The 27475-nt window shown below is 37.3% G+C and overlaps 2 protein-coding genes and 1 pseudogene across 3 annotated transcripts in view; 1 reads left to right on the top strand and 2 right to left on the bottom strand.

Annotated features, from left to right (window-relative positions):
- Nucleotides 1-11797, top strand: part of zbtb10 (zinc finger and BTB domain containing 10) — a 73488-nt gene extending 61691 nt beyond the window's left edge. For both annotated transcript variants that reach the window (XM_048595524.1, XM_020514638.2), the window contains exons 4-5: nucleotides 2506-2681; nucleotides 6629-11797. In XM_048595524.1, the coding sequence (XP_048451481.1) occupies nucleotides 2506-2681; nucleotides 6629-6979 (527 nt within the window). In that variant the 3' untranslated portion in view covers nucleotides 6980-11797. The remainder of the gene's footprint in view (nucleotides 1-2505; nucleotides 2682-6628) is intronic.
- The window catches only part of LOC125482918 (uncharacterized protein DDB_G0281497-like), a 106127-nt gene that overhangs the window by 65627 nt on the left and 13025 nt on the right, over nucleotides 1-27475 (bottom strand). The window lies entirely within an intron of this gene.
- On the bottom strand, nucleotides 2924-4166 carry LOC109915029 (annotated as a pseudogene).

Genomic DNA, 27475 nt, shown 5'->3' on the forward strand with positions numbered 1-27475 from the left:
AGATTACCAAATCTTGATTCCTTATGTAGAGATGTATTGATCTGGGTTAACGCGCTAATCCTTCAATATTAATTAAGAAAGATTTGGCTGTGAGCATGGTATTTCTACAAAAAGCAAGCTTCAAGTAGGGAACGTAGACACTGTTGCCAAGAGGATACAAAGGAGTCTAAGACACATCTACATCTCACTCTTCTATCACATCAGCAACATTGAAAACACCAGTGAATTTCGATATGCCCAACAGCTGCACTGAGGAGTCGAAAGATTGAAAATGGTTCCAGTCCAAGCCACAGGATGTGACAAGATAAAATTCACAGTAGTACTAGCCTGCACAACACACAAAGCAAAACTTAAACTGATGGTGATTCTCAATTGTAAAACCATGCCAAAAGTCAAGTTCACTGCAGGAAGTTTTATTGGTAGGACTGGAGGCTCTGGTTCTAGATCAGTACAAAAATGACTGGTTAGATGGCGATAGTAGGAACTGCCGATGCTGGAGAATCTGAGAATCTAACAAGGTGTAGAGCTGGATGAACACAGTAGGCCAAGCAGCATCAGAGGAGCAGGAAAGCTGATGTTTTGGGTCGAGACCCTTCTTCAGAAATGGGGGAGGGGAAGGGGATTCTGAAATAAATAGGGAGATAGGGGGAGGTGGATAAAAGACGGATAATGGAGAAGATAGGTGGAGAGGAGACAGACAGGTCAAAGAGGCAGGGTTGGAGCCAGTAAAGGTGAATGTAGGTGGGGAGTTAGGGAGGGGATAGGTCGGTCCAGGGAGGATGGACAGGTCAAGGAGGCAGGATGAGGTTAGTGGGTAGGAGATGGGGGTGGGGCTTGAGGTGGGAGGAATGGTTAGGGAGGCGGGGCCGAGCTGGACTGGTTTTGGGATGTGGTTGGGGAGGGGAGATTTTGAAGCTTGTGAAGTCCACATTGATACCCTTGGGCTGCAGGGTTCCCAAGCAAAATATGAGATGCTCTTCCTGCAGCTTTCAGGTGGCGTCACTTTTTTTTTCTGGGCCGAAGAGGTTACCCGAAAGTTGCAGGAACAGCATCTCATATTTCGCTTGGGAACCCTGCAGCCCAAGGGTACCAATGTGGACTTCACAAGCTTCAAAATCTCCCCTCCCCTGACCGCATCCCAAAACCAGCCCAGCTCGTCCTCGTCCCCGCCTCCCTAACCATTCCTCCTACCTCAAGCCCCACCTCCTTGACTTGTCCGTCCTACCTGGACCGACCTATCCCCTCCCTAACTCCCCACCTACATTCACCTTTACTGGCTCCAACCCCGCCTCTTTGACCTGTCTGTCTCCTCTCCACCTATCTTCTCCTTTTATCCATCTTCTGTCCGCCTCCCCCTCTCTCCCTATTTACTTCAGAACCCCCCCCCCCCCCCCCCTTTCTGAAGAAGGGTCTCGACCCGAAACGTCAGCCTTCCTGCTCGTCTGATGCTGCTTGGCCTGCTGTGTTCATCCAGCTCTACACCTTGTTATCACTGGTTAGATGGAGGTGTTATGCATCAGTAACACGTGGAATAGTCATTCTGGTCCCTACGTACAGACTATGGCAATAGCATGGAAGATATCCGATCCCATATAACATGTGATCATCTGATGCTTGCGAAGACTTAACACCCTTATTCACAGTTATATTGAGGTCAGATATCCGTAGTTCAACCTTTTGTTCATGAAACCAGTTGAAAATCATTTTTGCACCAAATGGATTAGATGGATGGTTGATCGTGAAGAAACCCTTCAGAGTGGAAATATTCATTGTGTCCAACTTGATATTTTGTGATTGCATCATCGAATTATGGGATGTTTTGCACAAACTGTCATCAATTCAGTGGATCAAGTCGAAGATGACTTAGAGGGTTGATTCTGATACTGAAAGCAACAAATCAAGTGACTCAGCAAGCGACTCAGTAATTTAAGTGTCTTTCACCACAGATGTAAAAAAAGTCAATCAGTTTGACAGTTTTTAAAATATTTTGATTATGATTAAAGGTATGCTTATAGAATTAATTCATATATTCAATGAAATGCGTTACGTTCATTTAATTTCAGTTACCTGTGTTCTGTTTCCTCGCATCACAAAACAGCAGTTTTTTGTTTTCTCATCAGTCCATTCTATGGCAAGAATAGTTTACATTACTTGTGAAGCCTACATTATATAAGAGGAATAGTGTGCATTCAATATATTGAAGACAAGGCATGCCACACTCTGTACACACAAAGAATAACTGGAATCTGCTGCAGTTGACTGAATTATATATCTATGTACTTCTGTGCTATGAGCCAAGTTATGTTCAGACCTATAAAGATGTCTGAATTCAAAGAAATGTATTTTGTGTATTTCCATGAACATTTGCTTAATTTTTTTGTTAATGGGCATCTTGTCAAGAAACAGTTTTCATTGTTGCCTATATTTTACAATATCAGTAATTAAAAAGTGTTCAAAGCTTTAGTAGATATAGTAAATAAACTGTATATGAATTCTATATGCTAGGTGATGCTTCAATTGGTAGTCAAAACAAATTCAAGTGCCCACATTGCAATTACATTGCCAAGTATCGACGCACTTTGAAAAGGCATCAGCTAATACATACTGGAGTGCGGTCCTTTGCTTGTGACATTTGTGGAAAGTTGTTCACGCGAAGAGAACATGTAAAGCGACATTCATTGGTAAGTATAATTGCAATTTTCAAGAACTGTACTTCTGTGGGTGAGCATTTGAGTCTTGTGCTTCTAATTTGATAAAACCTTGTTTGGAATACATGTGTTTCCGCCTTCGTGGAGGTTTTGTTTTTGCTTGGATAAATGTGTGCTGTTTCCTTCAAAACAGAATCGTAGTCAAATTGGCCCATTTATTTAGGAGTGATTTTAATTGCACTTTGCAATGGCACACCATCTTGTTGCTACAGTTCTTATGCGTTGCCCGCAGCATTGGAAGCAATCCTCGGCCACAGATCTGTATGTTCTTTGCAACAGGGTCTGTGATTGCAGCGTTTCCATTTCTCCTTTGTTATTTGCTTTCACCCCTGCATTGTCCTTAAAACAGAGAAACACCCCGTCGATGCTTTCCATTGCTATATCACTCCTGCTGGATGTACCTTTTTTCTGGGCTCTGGTTTGTCTTTCTTTTACAGTTGCCATGACCACGTCACCAACACCAGCAGCTGGTAGTTTGTTCAAATGTCATTTTGATGCCTTTGACAGAGATGATGTACAGGTTCTTGGCCCTTGTTTTATCAGTGCAGTTGATCACAGCCGCCACAGGAAGACTAAGGAAGATGCAAAATTTCACTTTATTCGAACCACCATGTCCTCTCTCAGATGTTGTGGTTCAGGGAAAGAGCTACATATTGTGAAAACAAGAGACAATTCAATTGTTTGTGGTAGTACATGAGCTTGTAGCACTTGTTTGACTTGATGGAAGGAAGGGGGTTGAAGAAGACTTGATTGGAGTTGAGAATTACTTTATTTCCGGGAAAATGGAGGAGAGGAGGGTTTTTCCAGATCATGACAGCAGTTGAACACCAGTTCTTTCAAGTCTACACCACTTGGACTTGAGGAAAGGAAAATTGGTGCTTTGATAGGATAAAATATGAACATTTTGCTGTGGGAAAGGGATTGAAAGATAGAAATGAGGACCTGGTTGAGCAAATCATCCATTTCAGTAATATTGACATGAACAGGATCAAAGAAAGCCAGTCAGTGAGCCTTGAAAGTGCATTTGTAAGATACCAAGGATTATGTAATTTCTAATATGGAGTTGTTGGAGAATGATCAGGAGTATTTTTCTTTCTCAGCAAAGAAATATCAGTGCAGTTGTATTTCCACCATCTATTGGGATTTGCTGACTCATTGTAAGCTAGACACTTGACTTCGAACAATCTTATTCTGTGATGCTTAGCTACAATAAGAATTTACTTGTGCAAAGACACAGACATTTTCAGTGGAGAAGGAGGCCTTTTGGTCCATCATGTCTGTGCCGGTCTACAAAGATTTCACTACCAGCCTTTGGTCCATAGCCCTGGAGACTATGACAACACATGAATATCCAAATAATTCTTAAATATTATGAGAGTTCCAAACTCTGTCTCTCTCTGAGTGAAAAGAAATTCCCCTCAACTCCTCTTGGCCTCCTACCTTTTCGCTTCCATTCATAACCCTAGTTATTGACCCTTCTAATAATGGTACAAGTGCCTTCGTAATCCGCCCTATCTATGTCTCTTATTTACCTCTGTTAGGTCTCCTCTCATCCTTCGCTCTTCCAAGGAAAACAATCTCAGCCTAGGCAGCATCCTGGTAAATCACCTTTGTGCCTCTCTGCAATCACATCCTTCCTATAATCCAGTGACCAGAACTGCATTCAGCTACTACTGTGTAATCAGATGTCAGAATAACAAGCTTGCATTCATATAGTGTCAACAAATTCAACCACAGCATGACCCACAACCAAATATTAAAATACGTTGACACGGACAATTCAAAAACTCCCTTGCTCTTTAATAAATAGCCAAACTAATGGTGGAAAATAGCTTTGACCTCTACCCTGACAAAATCATTCGTTAGTCCCTTCTCAAAAAAACTACTTTCTACTATTTCTATCCTTCAACTCTGTCTCTCTAACTCCATTTCACTGAAATCCTTGAACATACTGCTTCCAAATTCTCTTTCCATTACCTAATTCCATGAACTGGTCTCCTGCCACGTCACAGAAGCAAACCCATATCTCTCAATTTAATATGATATCCTCTGTGACTTCGTCCGTGATAACTCCTCATCCTTGACTTTTAACGTAAACAATAATACCAACTTCCATCAAATTAGTTCTTCTGTTGTTCATCTTTTTTGAACTATTCTTGCTTGTGCTACTCTTTAAATATTTAACCATAGATGGAATATCTCCAGGAATGACTCTTCTTTGTTGTTGGGCACTATTAGCTCCTTAATTCCTAAAGATTTATTTTAAATGACATATTTACGGGCTACTCTTGGGTGACATAATTCCAAGATATGGGATCAGCTTGCTCGAGTACAAAACCTGGTTCAATTTCTCGCATCATTTCCATCAGTTCCTCCTCTGCTTCTTTATTATCAACAGCTTGTTATACATACAATTTTAGATTACAGTTACAATTCTTCCAGTTAAGCATTGGAAAAGCTACACTGCCACATTTTCCAGCAGTTACCATAAGCTACCTTTGTTTTAAGCTGACTCACTGTTCAGAACTTCAGCTGACTGCACATTGTTTCTGTCACAAATGAGAGTGTTTTCAATTTTTCAGTCTATCTTCTATGCAAACCCTCATCTCTGTCTTTCTCACCTCCGGTCTGTCTCTATTCCAGCATGGTCTCCATGGAGGATGGGATGCCAACATGTTCCATAAATGTACACACCTCTAAAACTTAGCTGTCTATCCTAACTTATACCGTATCTCCTTCACCAGTTAGTCATGGTCTTGTTGACCTGTGTTAGCAACACGTTTTCCCAGCTTACATTTCTTATTTTCATGTTTAAATCCTTTCCATGGTCATACTGCTTCCTATCTGTAACCTCCAGCCTAGGAAACAAAAACCTGAACCTGAACTGCCCACATTCTATGTTCTCCACTACAGATTTTGTGGAGCTATCTCCCCCTGCTACTGCCCTCCAAAAAAAAAATGCTCCGGCCCAGTGTTCCCAAGGTCTTCAATCACTTTGACTTGCTTTCCTGAAGTACCCGCTGCCTCTTCATCTTCCTCTCCACGTTTAGGCCATTTCCTGAAAACATACTTCTTGCACCAAGCTTTTTGTCTATTTATTTTAATTAAATCACTGAAGCACTTTACAATATTTTTCTCAGTTTAAGAGGCTATTTAAATTAAAATGTGTTTTCTTTGTTCTTACGCTTTATGATGACTTTAATGCAGCACACATTCCCTTTGTTATAACAGCTGAGTACATAGGGACCGTGATTTATGAATATTTGATTTATGAACATGATCCCATACCTGGTTTTAATTTTTAAAGACCCAACATATGAATGTTTCCTATACTTACGAATGGCAGCTTTCCATTATTCTGCATTGTGTTCCAACTTGCAAACGGACTGCAGGACCCACTCGCAACTCGAAGACTGCCTGTGACATTGAGTGTTCTCAATGTCTTCAACTGGCCTTGCTTACTGGATAGTCACCGATCTTCTTTAAGTTGCTCACTACTTTTCAAGTTAGTGAGGTAAACTAAGCCATTTTTAAGTGTGGGTAAGCAGTAACTAGAGCACCAACAGGGGAGAGTAGTCTAACCAGTATCACACTCTTACTGAGCACTTTTGTTACCTTTGGAGACGAAGCGTACAATTTTACAGCCTCAGCTGAACGTCCTTGGACTTGATTGAGGGCATATTGTAATCAGAATTCCAACTTCCTGTTCCCATACTGTCCAGCAAATTCATCAATTTTCTTTTTGTAAAGAGACTTTCTTTAAAATAACTAAACAGTGTTCTAGTGTACTGGCAGTCATTATTTCAACCACCTACATCATAAGAAAATAAATGCCAGTATTGGAATTTGCAAGCTTATTTTCAGTTTTTTTTTGTAGAAATGTATTCCATTTGCTAATTATCTGATTTGTTTTCCTTCAGGTACACAAGAAGGATAAAAAGTACAAATGTATGGTTTGTAAAAAATTCTTCACTCTAGCAGCCAGTGTTGGAATTAGGCATGGATCTCGACGTTACGGCGTATGTTTGGACTGTTCCGGGGGTGATAGACAGCCAAAAGGTGACCATGATGGTATGGACCTGATGGTTGATCCAGAATTTTTTAAGGAACAGCAAGAAGAACGAGAACAACCGGGTGAACTGGAGCAGGAAGAAAATGAGAGAATGGTTGATGAAGACATGGCAGATGAAGATGGAGGAGGGGAAATGGATAGAGAGCAATGGGAAGATGTTGAGGCTAGTGAGACATATGTCATTTTAGACAATGACTAACTGGCAATTGAGCCATTATGTTAAACTGAGAAGTATAACTATGGTTGTTCACTGTATAAACAAACCCTATGAATTTTATCTGAATTGCAAAGATTATGGATTGGCAACAAAACACTAAATTTTCCATATTTTGCTGATAGCTATGAACATTGGATAATTATTGATATTTTAATTGTAGTAACAGCGATTTCGCAGCAGTAACGATGAAAAGTGTATTGGTGTCAGTGATGGGCAATTCCTTATAATAATTGGGATTGAAACTGCAATTTCTTTCCCCAAGAATCTATGTGAAAAACAATGGTGTGAAAATGCGGTAGTGTATGACTTGAAGTATATATATTGTGCAGGAGACTGTATCCCAATCAGTGAGACAGATCAAAATTGAGTTTGAGAGTACAGGATTTCTAGTAGTAGGAGAAGGCCATTGTTTATTGAACCTCTCTATACTGCCTGCCCCACATAGTCTTTCCTGATTTTTGCTCCATGATTAATGTAGCCCTCTGGGTGAATCAGGTCTGCATGTTGTTTCTTCTGACTACTTTTATTTGTATTTGTCTTTCATATTCCTTTATCACAGTGAAGTATTTGAACCAGCTTGGGGATTCAGTTTTTAATCTTGAAAAATCTGCTTGGATCACTTAAACTCTCCTTTTAGCCAAAGAAAATTATATTGGCTTCCTTAGCTTTTTCCTGTAGCCTAATTTCTTTCACTCAGGATCTTTGCTTGTATGTCTACTTTCTTGGCAATAATATCCTTCATATGATAATTCAGCTAAACGGCATGCACTCTTGCAGTTTGGCTCTGATCGTCATTTTGTGATGGAAAAATGTGGTTGAAACCCCTTAAAGGATTGGGTCTGAAATTCAACTTGAGGTATTTGTTTTTCTATGCATTTTCAAGTTTCAGCCTTTTCAGATGAGGAAACACACAGAATGCTTATGTAGGTGCTAAAGACTTTTAAGTTTTAAAGTTGTGTTCTTTTAAATTGAATAATGCCAACATAAAATCTTACTGCAGTTCAAGGAGAGAGAAGCTGCAAATTAATTACTTGAATAACTTCTGGTTTTAGAGTTCAAATAAGTCATGATGTGCCATCCTTAATGAAGACCAGGCCATAAATAATATCTGAGAACTGAATGATAGCAGTAGGATATCTATGTTTTTAAATGATCATTTAGTTGTTATGGAACACATTAAGTTGAGTTCTTACTGAATAACTAGTAACCGATGTAACTGAATTCTGATTTATCAGAAAGTAATGAATACTACTTTCTCCCTTTTTAAAGGAGAGGAAAAGCAATATTGTTGGTCTTAACTGGGGGTGAAGTATGAAAATAGTCTTTCACCCTCCTTGATCTCTTTAACTTAGTTACATGTTCCTCCTCTGGCATTCTTGATTCTGACTTGATTTACACACTACATTATAAAAATATCATTGCATAACAATTGTTTCGGTAAAAAGAGATAACTTTACAACTTTGGACCTTCAGTTTACCTGTATGGTTGAGTCTGTCTTTTTAACTCGGACAAATAATAGGCTGCTAACATTACGTTAATGTTTGCCTGCCTTTAATTTGCAATTATGTTTTAAAACAAGGCATATTAATGTTTTCTTTCCCTCTCCATCCTTAGTTACATAAACAGGGTCAGTAATGCTGCAGATCCAAATGTGAAAAGTGGAATTGCTGGAGATGGAAAATAAAATTATTTGAATCTAAATAGAGCAGTTTTTGTTTGTGACCCACTTCAAATTAAAAAAGTTTAATACAGTATGTTGCTAGATGAGTATCAAGTAACTTGACAACTTCTTGAATTATACCTAAATGATTTGTTACGATCTTACTGTTCAGCAATCATGATCCAGTTAACTAGAGTTCAGCTCTCAGAATTTTGGGATGTCACATCAATCTAAGCATTTTGAAGGATGGACACAGTTAAAGCTTCAAAAATAACGCCGCCTTAAAAACTAGAAATTTTCTTGATTCTTTTTCCTCCTTTGAACAAACACAGCACAATTAAAGCAACTATCCATGATTTTCACTCCTCCGTAGCAAATGACAGTGTTGTGGTGCAAGAGGTCAGCATAATAAAGAAAAACATACTTGCTTTTATTAATTTTTGGAACTGTTGAGCTACAGATGTATTAATAATTTATTTCCTGATTTTGACAATGATGCCCATGGTGTCATCATCTCAAAATAAGATATTACTTCTGGATTTGAGATTGATTTCAGAGAACTGAGCTTCCTATATAGAAAAGTGAAAACTGTTTTATAATGATTGTCTAAGACCCCTGAAACTGAAATCATGAGTCCAAAATCAGCAGACTTATGGAAAAGAGAGCACCGGTTGAAGTGGAAACAATGGCACACATCTAATGAGAATAATATCTCTGGTAAAGTGGATTTTTTCAATCCATCCCCTCAGCTAGTTTTCAGAGAACATCCACTTGACTGAATTGTTTTGTCAGTGTTTCCTCTTCATCTTTTTCCATGTAGATTTTTTTCTGTCCTAATTTGTAGATACTGGTATGTTGTTCCACAGTCTCCAGTTGCATCTAAAGATTTTTGAGGAGCCTCAAAGCTGAGCCTGATATTGCTCTCACCAGGCATCCACATATGTCCTTTTCAGTTGGTGATGTTGGAAGTGATCAGAAACAGGAGTGATGGCCAATTGTATCTTCCATGGTTGTCCTGGCTGAGATCAAGTAATTCAGCATAAATCCAGCTTCGGAGTCCCCTGATTAATACAACTAAACTCAGGGCTATATCAGATGCAATATTTCCTCATTAGGCTGTGAAAGGTGCTAGTTGCTCTGTACTGTGCTTTTGAATTTATTAGAGACACTTTGGGGCAATGATGTGAATGAGATCTTTAACATTAAATTCTGCCTACAGATAGGAGGGCTGGTGCAATGTATTTGGTGTAATGGGAATCTGTGTGGATTTCACCATACGGATTAAGGTCGCAAGTTCGATCTGGACTTGTTGAATTTTTTCTTTGAAAGAAGTATATTTTAGTCCCATTCGTCTGACTTTTCTTTATACTCCTTCAACTATTAATTCTCTGTTTCCACTGGTGTTTCTGATATTTGGTCTATTTGTATTAGCCCTTACATTAACACCATCATGATTTTATAGGAAAAGTTTAACACACACTTTTCTGCTTCCTGTCTATCTGTCTACAATTCTAATTCCAAATAACGGTTAACAGGCTTAAGTATATTCATGTGTCACCTTATTCCTGTTGGAATTCTTCAGAATATATTTACCTTTTAATACTGGCAGCAGTCTTGTGAAAAATTAACATGACAAAAGATAATTTTGGAATTGAATTCAGTAATCCTTTATGCAGTCTGGTATTTGTACTATTACAGGGTGGTACTGATGCACTTTTCCATGTTTGTAAACAAAGTACATTGAGAATTGTGGATGTTGCAGTGAATTTTTAGCTTGGATTTAATAAATCTAAGTACAAAAACTGCAATGTAAATCTGAGACCCCTTTGTGGTTGGGTCTTTGTAAAATGCTATTTTGAACCGTTCCTTTTACAGCTTAACATTTTTAAGTAGTGCAGTCTCCAATCATCCCTAACAGTTTGTCTCCCTTGCCGTGTAATCATGGTGGTTTTACTTGATTCTGAGGACATTTTAATATTCTTAACACTGTTAGGTTTCCACCCAATAACTTCCTGTTATTTCTTGATTTTTTTTCTCTTAAAATATATTGGATCTATTACTAGAATATTATTGTGATCCTGTTAATAAGCACCTATTAATAATCGCACCAATCAGTAAATTTAAAGTTGCTTTTTGAACTCCATAGTGCACTGTTATTGGTACAGAAGTGAATTACCAGTCTTTAATCTACTTTCTTTTCCTTAAAAAAGCTGAATTACTTAATGAGTTAGCATGATATATTAGTACACAGAGTTTCTTATTTTTCACCATGTTTTGGTGCACATTTGTATGGGCTAAGTTTAAAAACAGATAATTTTGAGAAGTAAATTTCTAGTAATTGTTGAAGCTCATGTCACAATAATTCAGGCCAGAGATGGTAAGGTAGGATTTTCTGCTCCAAAGATGGGCTTCAATCCATCATCCTCAACTTTAGATTTTAGTAACCATTACTACCAAAGATATGTGACGACAAAATGCATTTAAAATATTATGGTTACTGCAGTGTGTATGGGACAATTATTCTGAAATTCAAATTGAGTGATGCTGGATTATCATTTGGAAAAACCTTCCAGTTCCTTCAGAGTTTATTAAAGCAGTTTTATTCTTTGAAGAGCAATGACAGGACATATTTAAAGTGGTTGTGACTTAAATATTTAATTGTATGAATTAGATCAAACAAATTAGTGTATTGTGATTTTATTCTATGATGAAAACTTGTTTATTACGCATTAGGATATTGTCTTCACCTGTAATTTTATATTTGATGTTGATAAATGCTTTAATTTAAATTGGCGTGCACCAAAATAACTGATTGAATTGAACCTCTTCTGTGTGGAATGTGACAATTGTGAAATATTTGAGACTAAGCAACATTTAGGAGCATCATACCACCAAGAATTGGGACCTGTGAGGATTTGCCCACCACTGATTTCAGTGGAAAATAGCATTCTGTTGTTTTAAGGCAGTTGTGTCTAATACATAGACAAAGTTTATATTGTATATTGTGATCAGCAAGTCTGACAGTTTGTAACACTGCAGTTATGTTAATTATCCATGAGACAAAATTAATTGCAAGCTGTGCTTTGGAAAAGTAATTTTTGCAAACCTTTAAACATAGTAAATTTTAGTTCCACACTTGTTTCCTATCAATTATTTATTTAGCATAATGGATTTATTTCCAGTGTATAGACTGCTGTGTGTAATAAATATCTGTAGTTTATAGTGGCAGCATAAAGTAGCTGATTTATTTATATTGGGAAGGGAGAATTTGTGACTATAGAATGAACTGATTGAATCATCACATCTGTAGACTTGACCATAAATCTAAAATGTAGAAAGGAAATGAGAATTTCCCCACAGAAGGATTCTAAATCAATTGATTTGTGCTAATCCTCATTAGCCCCTGGAATTTACCTCAGATTTAGAAGTTGTGGTTTTTGAAATACAGGTTGTTTGACCTGTTCGGTATTGATGTCAGGATTACTTGTGATTCAGAATGTAGAGTGAACGTCTTCACTTCTGCAACACTGAATTTTTTGTACCAAATAAGAAGAAAAAAATTAACAAGAACCCAAGCTAATATAAGTGATATTGAGTCATTTCCAAAAGGACAAATTGGGAGGGACTTTTATATAGTGCATCACATTCAACTGATGCAACTTAATGCAAGGTGAAAATTAAGCTTTTTTAAAACACTTTATACAAATAATATATACACTGCAACAACTATCTATTTTCCTATTTGTATAATTGCAGCTCAATTCAAACCATTTTTTTTTATTTGTAAGAATTGCATTCATTCTTGAAAGGATTAATGATTTGCTTATGCACCTGTTTTGATAAGAGTTGAGGGGAGACGATTTTTTTATTTGCAAAAATGATTTGCATATATATTTGGGATCAAAGGGGCCAACTGGTCTGTTTAAATTTTGTTGAGTGAAAAATGGAAAAACTGTTCTTAAATTATGATCTGGTTTCATTATGTTCCCAGTAAGTGTCAAGAGTAGATGATAATTATGGAAAATTAAGTCTAAAAGTAAAGAGAAAAATAATTTGAGAGAGAAGACTAACACTGTGGAAAGAAAAGTGAGCTATAAAGGGGTGATTGTGTGTAATGGGTGTGAATTAACTGTGGTTCAAATCGCCGCAGAAAAAAGTTAACATGCCACAATCTTTATAATGAATGCTATTAAATTTGAGTTGGTACTGGTCAAAAACAGTAAACAGAAAGTAAAATTTTCAATTTGGTGTGGAAATTAAAGAAAATAAAAATCATGCAGCCTGAATCCAAAAGGGTTGTGTGCACTAACATCTACGCAGTTGCTGACTGGAACATATAATCTTACTGTGTTGCTTCAGTTCCTGAAGATTATTGTTTGTAAATGTTGACTGAGAAACTATGCATTTTAATTTTAAAAACCCAGATCAACTGTACCATTACTGTTAGTGTCAAAATATAATATACTTGGCACCACGTACACATATTTTCTGTACTTAGTTTTTGTACATAAAATTGTACATTTTTTGCACACAGAACTGAAAACAAGTATTTGCCAACATGAATGTGACACAAATTCACCAAGGCAAATTCTTTATACCATGGGAAGACCGCTTCTGTGTAAAATTATAACAAATACTTTTTTCCTTGGAAAATATTGAATAGTGATTTTATTTTTAATTTTAGAACTTGTTAAAGAAACTCCAAGCTCTCGAACCACTTATATTTAATACACTGAAGTCTGTTGTATATTGTTCCATATTTATATTTTCAGGCCAGTGTGGGTTCAGTTCCCTCATTGATTGAGGTTACCATGAAGGACTGTCGTTCTCAAGTCATGGTGACCCTTGAGTTAAACCACAACCAGTCTCTATCCCTCCCTCCATGGGAGGACAGCTGTATGGTCTGGTAGGACTATAGTGACTTTACTTTTAATGCAAATTCAACATTTTAGTTCTTGCATTTTGCTATGCAGTGTTTTCAGAAACAGGAAATACATGTTCCTGAAAATCCATCTTTTGAGTCAGCTAGTAACTGGAGAACTGCCTCTTGAGAAAGATGTTAAAGATCCCATGACACTTTTCAGATAAGAGAATGGAGTTCTTTAAGTATGTGCAGTCATTCCTTCCTCAATCAACACTGCCATGAAAGGTTTGTCATCTTATGGCTGTTCATGGAATCTTGTTGTTTGCAACATTTATGTTCATTAACACCTTGCTGCATTATTGAAAGTTATTAATCTTATTCAAGGTGTTTTGAGACATTTGTAACTAAATGCAAGCCTTTTGAAGCAAAGGTGTGTACTTTATATGCAAAATACACAAACATACGCAGCAGGCCAAATCTCTAGCTGCTTATTTTATAGCCAGGATCAAGTAACCTGGCCTCATCTGGTGACATAAGGCTATCAATGTTTCTGACAAAATTAATGGCTGTACTCAGGTAAGATAAAACATCCGGCTGGAAATTTTACCTTTGAGATAGAATAATCAAATTGAAGTATACAGCCAGATATGTTCTGTGTATTAAATCAGTTGTATTAAAGGCTGGAGCTTTCTTTAAAAAGATGGAAATATTTTTTAGTTGACAAAATAAATTATTTCCTTCTCTCTCAATCTTTTAATAATAATCTCTTAACCTTTTTTCCAAAGGCCTCAGGGTAAACATGACATAAATATTGGGTATGTAAGATAAAAGGCTCACTTTAAATAATAGTTAGTTGTGTTGCACATTCACATTTTCTTATCACTGATTTTCATTCAGATTTGGTGTGATTTAATATTAATTATGTAAACTTCATAAATGATCAGTTTGTAGATTGTATGCAGTAAACTGTAAATTCTTTTTGTACAGCCTTATTATTGGTGACTCTTTCTGCTTGTCTAAGCTGGTGCTATACTTGTACTAAACTCAATGCTAATGTTGAATGATTTGATTTTGATATCTTGGATCTTTAATCCATTTTTTCACATGTTTCGCCATCGAATAAGAACTTGCAATTTTAATCTGCCAGCTGTGTTGAATTTGTGATTTCCCATATCAATACACAGTTGGTATATCACATTAAAATGATTTGATTCTCATTTCAATTAATGCCCTACAAAATTGAGTTCTGGCAATATTAATGGAATACTTGTTTATGTTTAAAATTATTACCAAAAAATCAGCATTATTTTAGTTCACTTATTTGCTTTAATTTATTTTTAATTAACTATGAACCAATGAATACGACATGCTGGAGGGGAAAAGTGCATCTTACAGGTATGCATCAAATATGTCGTCATCTTGAATAACAAAAAGACATTTTGTGGACAGCTTGATGATTCAAGATTAGCCTAAAAAATGCAATGAAAATTGTGAAAATATGTAATATCTACTGGGAGAAAACTACTTTAGTTTCATGTGCAATCCTTTGTTAGGATTGAAAACAGAGGTTAGTACTTTAATGGCCTTGTGGAATTAAGCAGGAGAATGGAAGAAATAACATTCCAGCCACAGAAAGGATGCTCCTGGGTTGAATAACGTGCAAACTGTTCAGGAAAGGGAGCTTTTGTGAAAGATTCTTATTGACGGATTGCGGGAACCACAACTTAATTAGGGATGTGTGGTACATACTGGCTTTGTTTGCTATGCTGTCATCCCAATAATAAATTTATAAAAAATACAGAGAAGGCATGGTGAAGATGTACACCAGGATAAAGGTTGCGAAGGTAAATGCACAAGGACTCAAACTACCACAGAAAATGTTTCAAATTCAAAGAAAATGTCAGTATTCTTTGTATGGACAACTCTTATTGCTAACTGGATTTTATCCTCGCTTGCCACTTGGTGTGAAGGTGATGGGTATATAAAAGACAGTGGGTGACTTTGCTTTACACCCTGACACGTCTGAAATTTTACAGGGGTTCGGGAAAGCCTTGAGTGGCCTTGCCACCCTTTGGCCTATTAGGGCCCTAAGTAGCCAGTTGACAGTAATGTAAGGCACTCATCATGTGCTACTTTACCAATGGCAGAGTGAAGTCCATGTTGTCTGGCCAGCAACTGTAATGCAGGACATCCTAATTAATATAGGGATCCCAACCTACCTGTTTTGATCATTGATTTACAAGCATGGTGACGATCTGCTATTTTCCACACAGCTTAGTACTGACTGATATGATGAAATAGGGAAGCAAGATGGAAGAAAATATAGTTTGTTGAGACTAGATTGAGCTGGTTTTGTTATTGTAACTTTCCTGTAATTCGTCAAATTGTGAAAGATTCAACAATTTTGAGCATATATTATGTCGAATAGAAATACAGTTTGAGATGCTTTAAGATTTCAGAAATATCAGGCTAAAAGTTGACCCGGCCTACAAAACTGACCATACCGTCTGATCAAATTAATCATGAAGTTGCACTCGTTTTCAGGCCATCAAGGTGGCTCTTCACTTTGAGTTGTTTGGTTTTCAAATATTAAAAAAAGCTTGTATGAAACCGACTATTGTACACTAATGAAACTAGTAAATGGTTGTTTAATTTTTAAAAGACATTTTCAAATATTTAAAATCCAGTTACTCTTTTGTGATAAACCCATACTCAATTGTACTAATGAAACTACATCAGATTACCACTCTTAAAGATATTACTAAATGTTTTAGTACAAGGGAAAAATAAACAATTACATTCTAAAATCCTTGATTGCACTGTTTTATGAAAATATTTTTTATGCTTAGGCAAATCAGTTTGAGCACAAACATGAATCCTAAAAGCAGTCCAAAAAGCAGCATAATTTGCAATTGGGTAAGTGTTAAAATGTCTGAGGCTAAAAACTAACCCAGTGTTCAAACTATAGAACAGTAAACTGGGGTGAGGTATGATTCTGTTCCCAAAGCGTACACTGAGTTCAGGTTGAATTATGTGGAGTGTGATAGAATGTGATGTCAGGGTGGGAGACCAGCTACGGAGAAGTCAATATCATACATTTACCAAAACAATCACTGAAGCAGAGAGTATTTATTCATTTATATATGTGGAAATTCAGTGAAAACAGGGAATATGATGTAACAGATTGGAGGGGGTGTTCAGTTGTCTCAAACTGAAGGAGAGGTTCCAAGTTTTTGGGAAATAGTACGAGCTGATGAGTTTAAAAAAAAATTGTACTCCTGAATTTGTGAGCTACTGGAAGACTGGACAAGATTGCAAATTGTGGCAAATGGATATTATGCTTGGTGGTGGTGTTTTAAGGTGGGTGACAGGTAGTCTGGGAAATACAAAGAGGATCTTGGGTCTGATTGACAGGTTGCTGTTAAGTAAAAGAAAAAAAGATGCAGAAGCTTGGGAAGTGACAGATGTATTCAACAAGTATAAATGAATGTTTGGATAATCTTTGCATTGTAATGGATGTTTTGCAGAAATTTAGTGGAGAGGTAGAGAAGGCCATGGAAAGGTGACAGGTGGGAATTGGAAACAGAACCAAATGACATAAGCAACACAAAAGCAAAAATTCAGCCCATCACATCTCAGCATTTACAGCAGTCCAAACCTATTCTCATTGCTAAGTTTACTATTTGTGTGTTGACTGATTTTAAATATTAGTACATTACATCAGTTTACTAATTGCTAGGAGCAGAGTTACGCAATGAATTTTGCTTTTTGTAAAACTGAAGAGTGACTCGCTCCTTGAATACTAGCCTTGGATATAAAAGCCAGCATTCTATTTGCTTTTCTGGACCTACGCGTGACATTTTAATGACTGGTTTACTAATGTGGTCCAAGCTGATGTTGCACTTGAACAGGTCTAATTCCAGATGGAAATCTAGCTCAATGGATCATACTTTATTCTGTTCTTAATTTAACCTGATGGTCTTTCACTGAAACATAAGCATGCCTGACTGCAGATTTGGTTTTAACAATAAAAACAAGTTTATTACTTTAAAAATGTCAAACTGTCCACATATAATAGTTTGAAAGATTTCAAAACACAGGGCAATATAAAGTCTCATCAATTCCCCAACAGCATCGCTCTACAGTTACTCAAAAAAAACAGAAAAATCCCTTCTCTGACCAATCCGTAAGTTTGACTTGTGTTTTTTTTTCTATTTCCCCCTTAGTTCCTGCCCTGTAAATCTTTTGCCTTTGATTCACACAACTAAGGTCTTTAATTTTTTGTTCTGAAGAGGAGTCAGGCTGGACTCCGTGTTAACTCTGTTTCAGTCTCCAGATAGTGCCAGACCTGCTGAGTGTCTCCAATATTCTATGCATTTGTTTCAGATTGCCAGTATTTTGCTTTAATAAGAGCTTAGACTTTGTCAACTTTGAGTAAACAGTGCAGATTTGTAACTGAGCACTTCAGGTTTGGAAGTTTTCACAAACTGAAACCTTTACACTGAAGTATCATTCCCCAGACTATTCTGAACAAACTCCTTTGTCTCAGTGAAACTGTTCTTACATCTGACCTAAGGTGTCCTTTGAATTGAATTTAGAAGCTTTTTTTTAAAATAACAGAACTTATTCATCCTCCTGCTAAGCTAATGGTTTATTTTTACTCTTCTGTCATAAATTACCATAATAAAGTTCCATTAACTTTCCAGGAGTCCTTCATGCATCAACTTTCTGACATATTGTTTTGAAATCACAGTTTTGGAAAGACTGACCCAGTTGATTGTTAAACCCCTTCCCAAAAACCCTGCATACCTCTAGTTTGAAATTCAAATTTTTAAAAGATGAATATATGTTGAATCTCACACCTTTCGTCAAAATATTTGAACCCCAAATCTTTTTGGCACTCATGCTTTCAGCTTTCCACCTTTTACGGAATTACCATGTTCAGTCTTTTCTAAGTCTGAAGTAAATTACGTGGCATTTGGTTGCATTGAAATCCATCTGTGACTGTACATTTTTAAAAATTCATTTATGGGATGTGGGCCAACATTTATTGTCCATCCACGGTTGAGCTAGAAAAGTGGTGAGTCATCTTGAACCACTGAAATCCATTTGATGTAAGTCGACCTACAATACCATTATGGAAGGAGTTCCAGGACTTTGACTCAGTGACACTGAAGTAATGGTGATATTGTTTTCAAGTTAGGATAGTGAGTGACTTAGAGGAGAACTTGCAGGTGGTGATGTTCCCGTATATCTTTTTATTTACTTAGTCTATCAACACATCTTTTGAAAAATTGCATTCTCTTAAGGCCCTCACTGATTTTTCATTATTTTTATATTATTCTTTCAAGTTTTGGTTTGGAGCTATGAAGTGAGAACTGTGACCTAAAGATGACTTTTCTCTGTGAATAACAGTTTGTGTTAAAAGCATAATAGACCAAACAACCTCTTGTTTATTCATGAGGCGTAATTGCAGGTTGTTTCCTGATCAAAAGGTTCATGGATGCTTTGGTTACCGGGGAAGAGCATTATGTTTAAACAGATAACCAAAGTTGGCTATTCACTGAGAATTGGTTCCAGCAAGTCTGGAAAAGATCTTCTACTCTGGCAGATAGCACGTCTTGAATGGTAACTAACACGGTCAGTCTCTCAAGCAGTAGTCAGAGTTTGAATTGGATTTTGGATTGTGTTTTCTTGAAAAAAGAATCTGGCTGTTGATGCTGCAGCATGAAGATTGGAAAGATCCCTGCCTAACCTCCCATCAGCTGCTCTTGGAAGCTCAAGGGAAAGAAAATCAGGTTATAAATATTACTGCTTTTATCTCAGTGAATTGTAAAGGTGACCTCGGTTGACATCTTCAGAAAATCAACTAAGAAACCATCATGTGTGCCTATGGAACAAAACATCATGAAAACCACTTAAATAATCTGGCCAGTTTTGTCGGGGGTTTTTTGTATCCCCGAACTGTGTTTGTCTATCTTTTGTGTGGATGGGACTGAAAACAAAGGTTTTTGGATTTCTAGCATAACCAGTAATCTAATTGGTCTAATTTTGCTTTAAATTGCTATATTAGAAACAAATTACAAAGTATTTTATTTAAGATGCAAATCAGTGTCTGTAATTGATTATTTGCAGAGTCAAGCTTTGGTTACTCAGAAGTCAGGTTAGGTTCACTTTTAAGGGTCTTTAAATATTCAAATTTTACTGTGAATAGAAAAAAGGCTGATTTGGTCCAGCTGCCTATTTTGTGTTGTAATAATTCCAATCTCTACTGATTGCAGTGCAGTAATGGAGGCAGGCCAGGGTTAGATAAATATGGAGCATGTTAGGAACAGAACATTGTGAAACAGACTGGGAGTGGGCTATGATCTGGAAATTTAAACCAAAGAGAGGTGTGATGCCCAAGCAGTCATGGAGTTGTATAGAACTACAGAGTTGAAGGGAGATGAGAAAGGGTGAGATTACAAATGGATCTAACTGAGATTGAGAACTTTAAATTTGATCTGTTGGGCAACCAGAGCTTTGTAAGGTTAGGAATGATGAATGAATAGGAATTAGTAGCAGAAGGAATACAAGCTGTAGAAATTTTAGATTAACTAAGAGTTATGGAAGGTCGGTCAGTGAAAGACTAACTAAAAGCTAATTGAAGAAATGGGTTTTATTGGGGATGGCTTCGGTAGAGTGGGAGTTGGTCAATTCTGTGTAGGTGAATGTAACCTGACACCAGGTTATAGTCCAACAGGTTTATTCAAAATCAGAGGCTTTCGGGGCATAGCCCCTTCACTGGGTGAAGTGAGAGAGAAGCACACAGAATACAGAACTTATGGGCAGAGAGATCAAAAGACCATACAAATGGTGTGAGTGGGGTGCCGAATAATAAGTCCCTGCAAGTGATCCGAAGTGTCGGACGCTGTGAGTAACATGTCAACAGCTGAATAAAGAGCAAAGAGATGACCTATAATCTGATTAAATGAGGCAGAGAGATAATTACAAAAAATTAAAAATAAGGTGGTGCTGGAGACAAAATGACTGGAAAACACGATAGGTATAAGAGTCACATGCCAAGGGTCTAACCAAAGTCATAAGTAATTCAAAACTTTAGAAACTAATTAAAGTAGAGATCGTAACAATTTATCCAGGTGATGGTGACAAAACAGGGCAGTAAGGAAGATTTTACAGATATAGAAATGTTGTGGTTCATAGAATCCCTACAGTGTGGAAACAGGCCCTTCAGCCCAACAAGTCCACACCGACCCTCAGAGCATCCCACCCAGACCCATCCCGCTATAACCCATCTACTCAACACATCCCTGGACACTATGGGGCAATTTAGCATGGCCATCTATCTAACCTGCACATCTTTGGACTGTGGGAGGAGCACCCAGAGGAAACCCATGCAGACACAGGGAGAATGTGCAACCTCCACACAGTTGCCCAAGGGTGGAATTGAACCCGGGTCCCTGGCGCTGAAGCCAACGTGCCACCCCAATGGTGTGGTCACATGTAGCATGACATGAAACTAAGATCACAGTTGAGGCCGTCTTCATGGGTACAGAACTTGGCTATCAGTTTCTGCGTTGTTGCGTATCCTGAAGGCTGCCTTGGAGGATGCTTACCTGAAGATTGGAGGCTTAATGTCCTTGACCGCTGCAGTGTTCCCCAGCTGGGATGTAACATTCCTCACTGGTGATTTATTGTGCATTGTCCATTCATCCATGTTTTCCACGATCTTGGGTTCATGTCACGCTACATGTGAGCCCACCACACTTCTGTATCTGTAAAATCCTCCTTCCTGTCCTGTTTTGTCACTATCACCTGGATAAACTGATGATCTCTTTACCTCAATTAGTTTGTACAGTTTTGGATTACTTATTACTTTGGTTAGATCCTTGGCATGCAACTCTTATACCTATTGTGTTATTTCAGTCATTTGGTTTGTCTCCTCCACCACCTTTAATTTTGTGCAATTATCTCTTTGCCTCATTTAATCAGATTACATGTCATCCCTTTGCTTGTTATTCAACTATTGAAACCTTACTCATACCATCTGACACTCTTAATCACCTGCAGGGACTTGTTATTCGGCACTCCACACAGCTTTTGTATGGTCTTTTGATTTCTCTGCCCTTGATCTCTCCTTGCCCATAAATTCTGTGTTCTGTGTACTTCTCTCTCACTTCACCTGACAAAGGGGCTACGCTCTGAAAGAAGAGAAATAACAAGGTATAGAACTGGATAAACACAGCAGGCCAGGCAGCATCTGAGGAGCCTGCTCCCCTGATGCTGCCTGGCCTGCTGTGTTCATCCAGCTCTATATCTTGTTATCTCAGATTCTCCAGCATTGGCAGTTCCTACTATCTCTCCACTCTGAAAGCTTGTGATTTCAAATAAACCTGGTGTCGTGTGACTTCTGACTTTGTCCACACTGGTCCAATACTGGCACCTCCACATTAGAGGTAAAAGCAGGAAAACCTTGAGATGGAAAAGATACTGGGTTGGAAGCTATCAACAATGTAATGAAATTCTCAAGATCAGAGCAATACTTGATTTGGAATTGTTTTTCCTGCTTTTGCAAATATTTCTTCCAATCCCAATACTGAAAATGACAGTTTACATAGTATAGCTATATGATCTCACAAACTACTTAAAACTGCAGATCAGTTATTTGCAACGTCCTGGGCAGTAAATTACCAAGTATTTATTACTCTGAACTAAACTGTGTTGAATTTACAGTTTTTAAACTTGACATACTTCTGTGTTTGGCAAAGTTTTATTTGATCTTTCTTGATATGAAACACTATAAAAAGTAGCTCACCTTAATATGCATGCTGCAAATTTGGAAATGTTTATTCCAGTTACTCTTCTTCATTGAGTCTCAGGATTGAATACTACATTGCTCACATGCACCCACCGGCAACTGATTTTTCAGACTTTACACAAAGACCACTCAATACAATTGTTCTGTAAAATTAGGAATGTATTGAAGTAGGGTTTACATTCCTTTTGTTCATTGTATTTGCTACTTGTTTCATGGTATCAGCAATGCTAGAAATCTCTTTCCAACTGTCTGAATGAAGGGATCTTTCCATCTTGAGTTGGGATTTCAGATAGTTTAGATCCTGAGCCAGTCTATGAATATGTCCTTTCATGAGAAGAATTTCATCATCTTTTTCAAAAATCTGTATTTAGCAAGTGACAGACATACAACATGATTAGAGGAACATTGTTATAATAGACATCATGGAATATTTACACTCAGCTGAGTGTCCTTTTTGACTTGTTTAGAACTGCTATCATCCTTTGCCCTATTGCAGTTGCACCCTTCCACTTAATTAAACGGAATTGCAACTTTCCTGCTATTTGACATTCTGATCAAGTCCATGTTAATCAACTGCAATTGCTACTTTTATATAACCAAAACACAGTTGAAATGGATCACTACTGACTAAGTATCTTAAATTTGAAAATACAAACAAGGAGCAGGAGTAGATTGCTATGGCTCCTGGAGCATGCTCTTCCATTTAATAAGATAATGGTTGATCTGTTTTGAATTCCATATTGCCTCTATTTCCAATAACCAATTCATCTGCCAGCTCTTACTAGCCATTATCAATTCTCTAGTTTCTATATGATTTCTTAAAAATATTTATAGAAATTCTTAAGATCTGTTTTCATTTTTCTGGCTAGCTTTCAGACTTCAATTTTCCCCATCTTAATGTTTTAGTCACTTTTTATCCATTCTTCTGACCTGCACCATTTTATGCTTTTCTTTAAGTCAGATGCTATCTTTAATGTTTCTAATCAGCCATGGATACTGTGCCCATCACTTGGAATTTATTTATTCATTTTTTTTATTCTCATCAGCTGTGTGCAATGCTAGCAAGAATTTGTTTCTCATCTCAAATTGCCCATGAACTTCGTGCTTGCTAGGTCATTTCAGAGGGCAGCTAAAAGTCAACCACTTTTAGAATCTGGAATCACCGGCCAGACCAGGCAAGGATGGCCAATTCCTTAAAGGACATTAGTGAAGCAGATGGGCTTTTACAAAAGTCAATTAAAGGATTCTATGATTACCAAAATCGGCTTATATATTTAAATTTAGAATCCTACCACCACAACTGGTAAAATTTGTACATTCTGAAATATCCCCCAAAATGTCTGTCACTGCACCTCAATTACCTATTCTTTAATCTAGTGTGCTAATTCAATTTAAATAGCTAATCTTTCAAGCCCTCCATTTCCTTTATTTAAGATTAAAAATAGTCTCAGACTTGTTTCTCTTTTTACAAACCAAAAGTAAATTCAATCATGGTCAGTTATTGTCACTGTTACTTCGGGGCACCTTCACTGAGAATTAAAGAATGATCTATCTCATTGCACAAGATCAGATCTGACATAGCCTGCTCTCTGCTCTGCAGTTCTAAGAAAATATCCTAAAAATATTCTATGAACTTACCTAGACTACCTTTCTCCCATCTGACTTTGCTCAGGAAGGGTCACCGGACTTGAAGCGTTAACTCTGATTGTCTTCTCCACAGATGCTGCCAGATCTGCTGAGCTTTTCCAGCAACTTCTGTTTTTGTGTCTCTGGTGTTACTGTTAGGGAACCTGTACACTACTCCCACAAGTGACTTCTTACCTTAATTATTTTTCATCTCTACACAAACTGTTTCCACACTGCTGATCCTGAACTTGGACCATCACCCTCTATTATGCTAATACCATTATTAGCTTACAGAGTCACCCCTCCACCTTTTCCTGGCTTCTGTCCTTAAATGTGCTGTTCCCCTTCAATATTCAGGTACCAATCTACGTAATCGTGCAGCCTTGTCTCTGTAATGGCAATCATGTCAGACTGATCTATTTCTATTTGTGCTTTCAGTTTATTTGTTTTGTTCTGAATGCAACATGCATTCAGACATGGAGCCTATAGTTTCACCCTTTACTCCCTGTAAATTCTAGTGTTTGTTACCGGTTAGTTGACTCCTATATCCATACTCTCTATCCCTTCCTGAGACCTCTATTTATTGTTTCCCTCATTAATATCTTTCTCTTTGGCTCTGACTCTACTCTTTGAATTACCACCTCTTCTCAAATTTGATCCCTTGTCTCCATTATTGAGTTTAAAATCAAATTTTTTTAAAAAATCGTTTTCTTTCCTAGTTTTGAGGTTTGCAATAACCCCAGTACAATTCAGGTGGAGACCATCCCAATAGCATTGTTCCCATCTACTTCACTGCCCCGCAAACTGGAACTACTCCTTCCACACCAGTCTTTGAGTCATGTATTCATCTCTTAATCTGATTTGGCTGATACCAATTTGCTTGTGGCTCTAGTAATAATGCAAAGATTATGATCTTTGAGGTTCCACCACTTAGTTTTGTGCCTGGCTTTCCGACTATGCAGAATTTTTTTCTTTGTGCTGCCTATGTTGTTGTCTACATGGGCCACAACAACTGTTTCCTCCCCTCCCACAGCAAATGAGCAGATGTCCCAAACCCTGGCATGTGGCAGGCGACACAACTATCTGGACTTTTTATTTGCATAGTACCAGAATTTCCAATACTTTTATTATTACAAAGTAACTTTTCAACCCTTTCTTAGGATTAACCAGATTGGGGATTGCTAGTAGTTCCTATGTTATTTAATATACCTTTCTGGAATTAATTTAACAGTATACCTTTATTATATTGTTAGATGTTTATTTAGAGTCATGAGACTTGAAGAATCTGAGGGTGCCATAGACGTTGTGAAATTGATGTAAAATTACTTGCCTCGATCCATGTTTCCATTTCCCTCCTTGGTCGCACAGCTAATATTGAGGTATCAGTGGTATTAAATTGGAAATTTGAACTTGTAACTGATTATAGTATGGCATTACAGACTTCTTGACAATTAACTAGCATTAGCAAAGGATGTGGGCAAATGCTCAGGAATCTAAGTGAATTACCCATGTAAACAGTGTGACCGTAAAAGCTAAATACAAGCTTGTTGCTCATTAGAAAGTGACTGAATCCTTAACTAGAGTGATGAATTCCACCAAATGTCAGGAAGCTTGATACTGACTAGAACAGACCATCACTGGTGACTGCAGTGACTGTCTATAGATATGGGAGAACTATATAAAAGTATTACACCATTCTGTCCTGGCTATGGTATTGATAGTACACCATCAAAGGAGTATTGATGGAGGAGAAGGTTCAATGAAAAAGTCTGTCCGCTTCTCCTCAGGCTAGCTAGAGATGGCATCATGGTGTAATCTGATGAATTTTTACATAAACCATCTGCCTCTTTCCAGTTAGCCTTGAGAGAATAATCTTGTGCCCATCCCTTTCACTTCTGATTTTGTTTGTGCAACAGTAATTAATTCAGAACACAAGCTATAAGGGGCAAGTGCAAGATGCACTGGGCTAGTATTTCCATGGTAAAAGGTTGGAACATTCTCAAAATTTCCAGGAAAAATAAGTTCCACCCTAATAATAAGTAAATATCGTGTTGCATTTGTATTAATATTGAATTACAGGTACTATCAAATCATGCTCAAAATTATTTAAAATAATTCAGAATCTGTCGCCTGTTGAGAGTTTCAGGAACACTTTCACTTCCAAATAAATTGTATGCATTTTGGCTGAAAGATTAAATGAACTAATATTCTTGGCTTAAAATAATTTGTTTCATGGTTCAAAATATTGCTATCAGTTCTGATTTACATGAACAATTATCAATTAATAACCTAGACATGGCTGAAGTGCCTGGATTTTTTTAAACCTCTTACTTTAGATTGTATTTGTCATAAATTACTGGAAATGCAAATGACATTTGATATTGGCATAGTAATATCAAATGGTAAATCTGGGGCCTCATCAAGATTGGTTACGATGGTCTAGTGTCCTTAATAAGGAGTAAATAAATAGGGTGGATGATAAGGGGTCATGGTAATTTCCCTACTTCTGACCCAAGAGGCCCAAGTTCAAGGCCCACCTGCTTCAAAAGTGTATAATATCATTTCTGAAAAGGTTGTTTAGAAAACATCTAGAGTGAATGACAGTGGAGGAACTAGAATGAATAAGTCAAAATACCTATTCTTTTTTGCCTTCATCTTTTGAAGAGACTAAACAAAAACAAAACATTTGAAAGTTTATAAACAATTTATGGCTGGTGAAGTTGGCCTCCACCGCTATTCCCTTTCTTGGCATCCAATGCTGAAAGGCATCTTAGGACCATAAATTGTTGTTAATTGGTTCTTTGTGGAATAAAATAACAGCACTAAATAGTTGTGCTGACATCTGTTTGTGTTTACATCTCAAATCCAGCAATTTCTTGATCTCATAGGGAGGAAATGATGGTTCAGGGTGCAAACTTTCCAGCAATCTCTGAAGATTGGCAATTTACTGCAACCTGTGGCAAAGAGAAGATCCCTGCTTTTTTTCTGCATTAATAATAGCAGTCGCCATGAACTAGTCATTTTTGAACAATTTCTGGCAAAATGTATATCAAAATACCTGTTTATGTAATTCAGAGGTATGCTCAACTAGATTGGCTTTCTCTCGCTTTAACTGGGTGTTTTCCAGCTTAATATTAGATTGGCAATTCTCCAGTGCAGCCAGTTGATTCCAGAGTGACAATCCATTCAGTTTGACGGAGCTTTTCCCTTGTTCTAGATGCTGTAACTAAAAAGATGAATGCATATGAGTTGAATAAAGTTTATAATTATTCACTTGTCTAATTCCACCCTCTGTATCCACCACCCACCCCCTCCATACCTAAATTCTTGTACATTAATATTTTTCATCCTGATCTTATAGGTTTTCTTATACTCTATGCAGCTACCAATGAATAGAGTGACTACTGCCAAAAAATTGAGTGTATTTCGCAGGTATGCAAAAAAAAATTCCATTGTAGATGGATTAACTGACATTAGAAATATACACTGTATGATACAGTAGTCCCAGT

This window comes from Rhincodon typus, chromosome 4, assembly GCF_021869965.1.
Source record: "Rhincodon typus isolate 14 chromosome 4, sRhiTyp1.1, whole genome shotgun sequence".
Lineage (NCBI taxonomy): Eukaryota > Metazoa > Chordata > Chondrichthyes > Orectolobiformes > Rhincodontidae > Rhincodon > Rhincodon typus.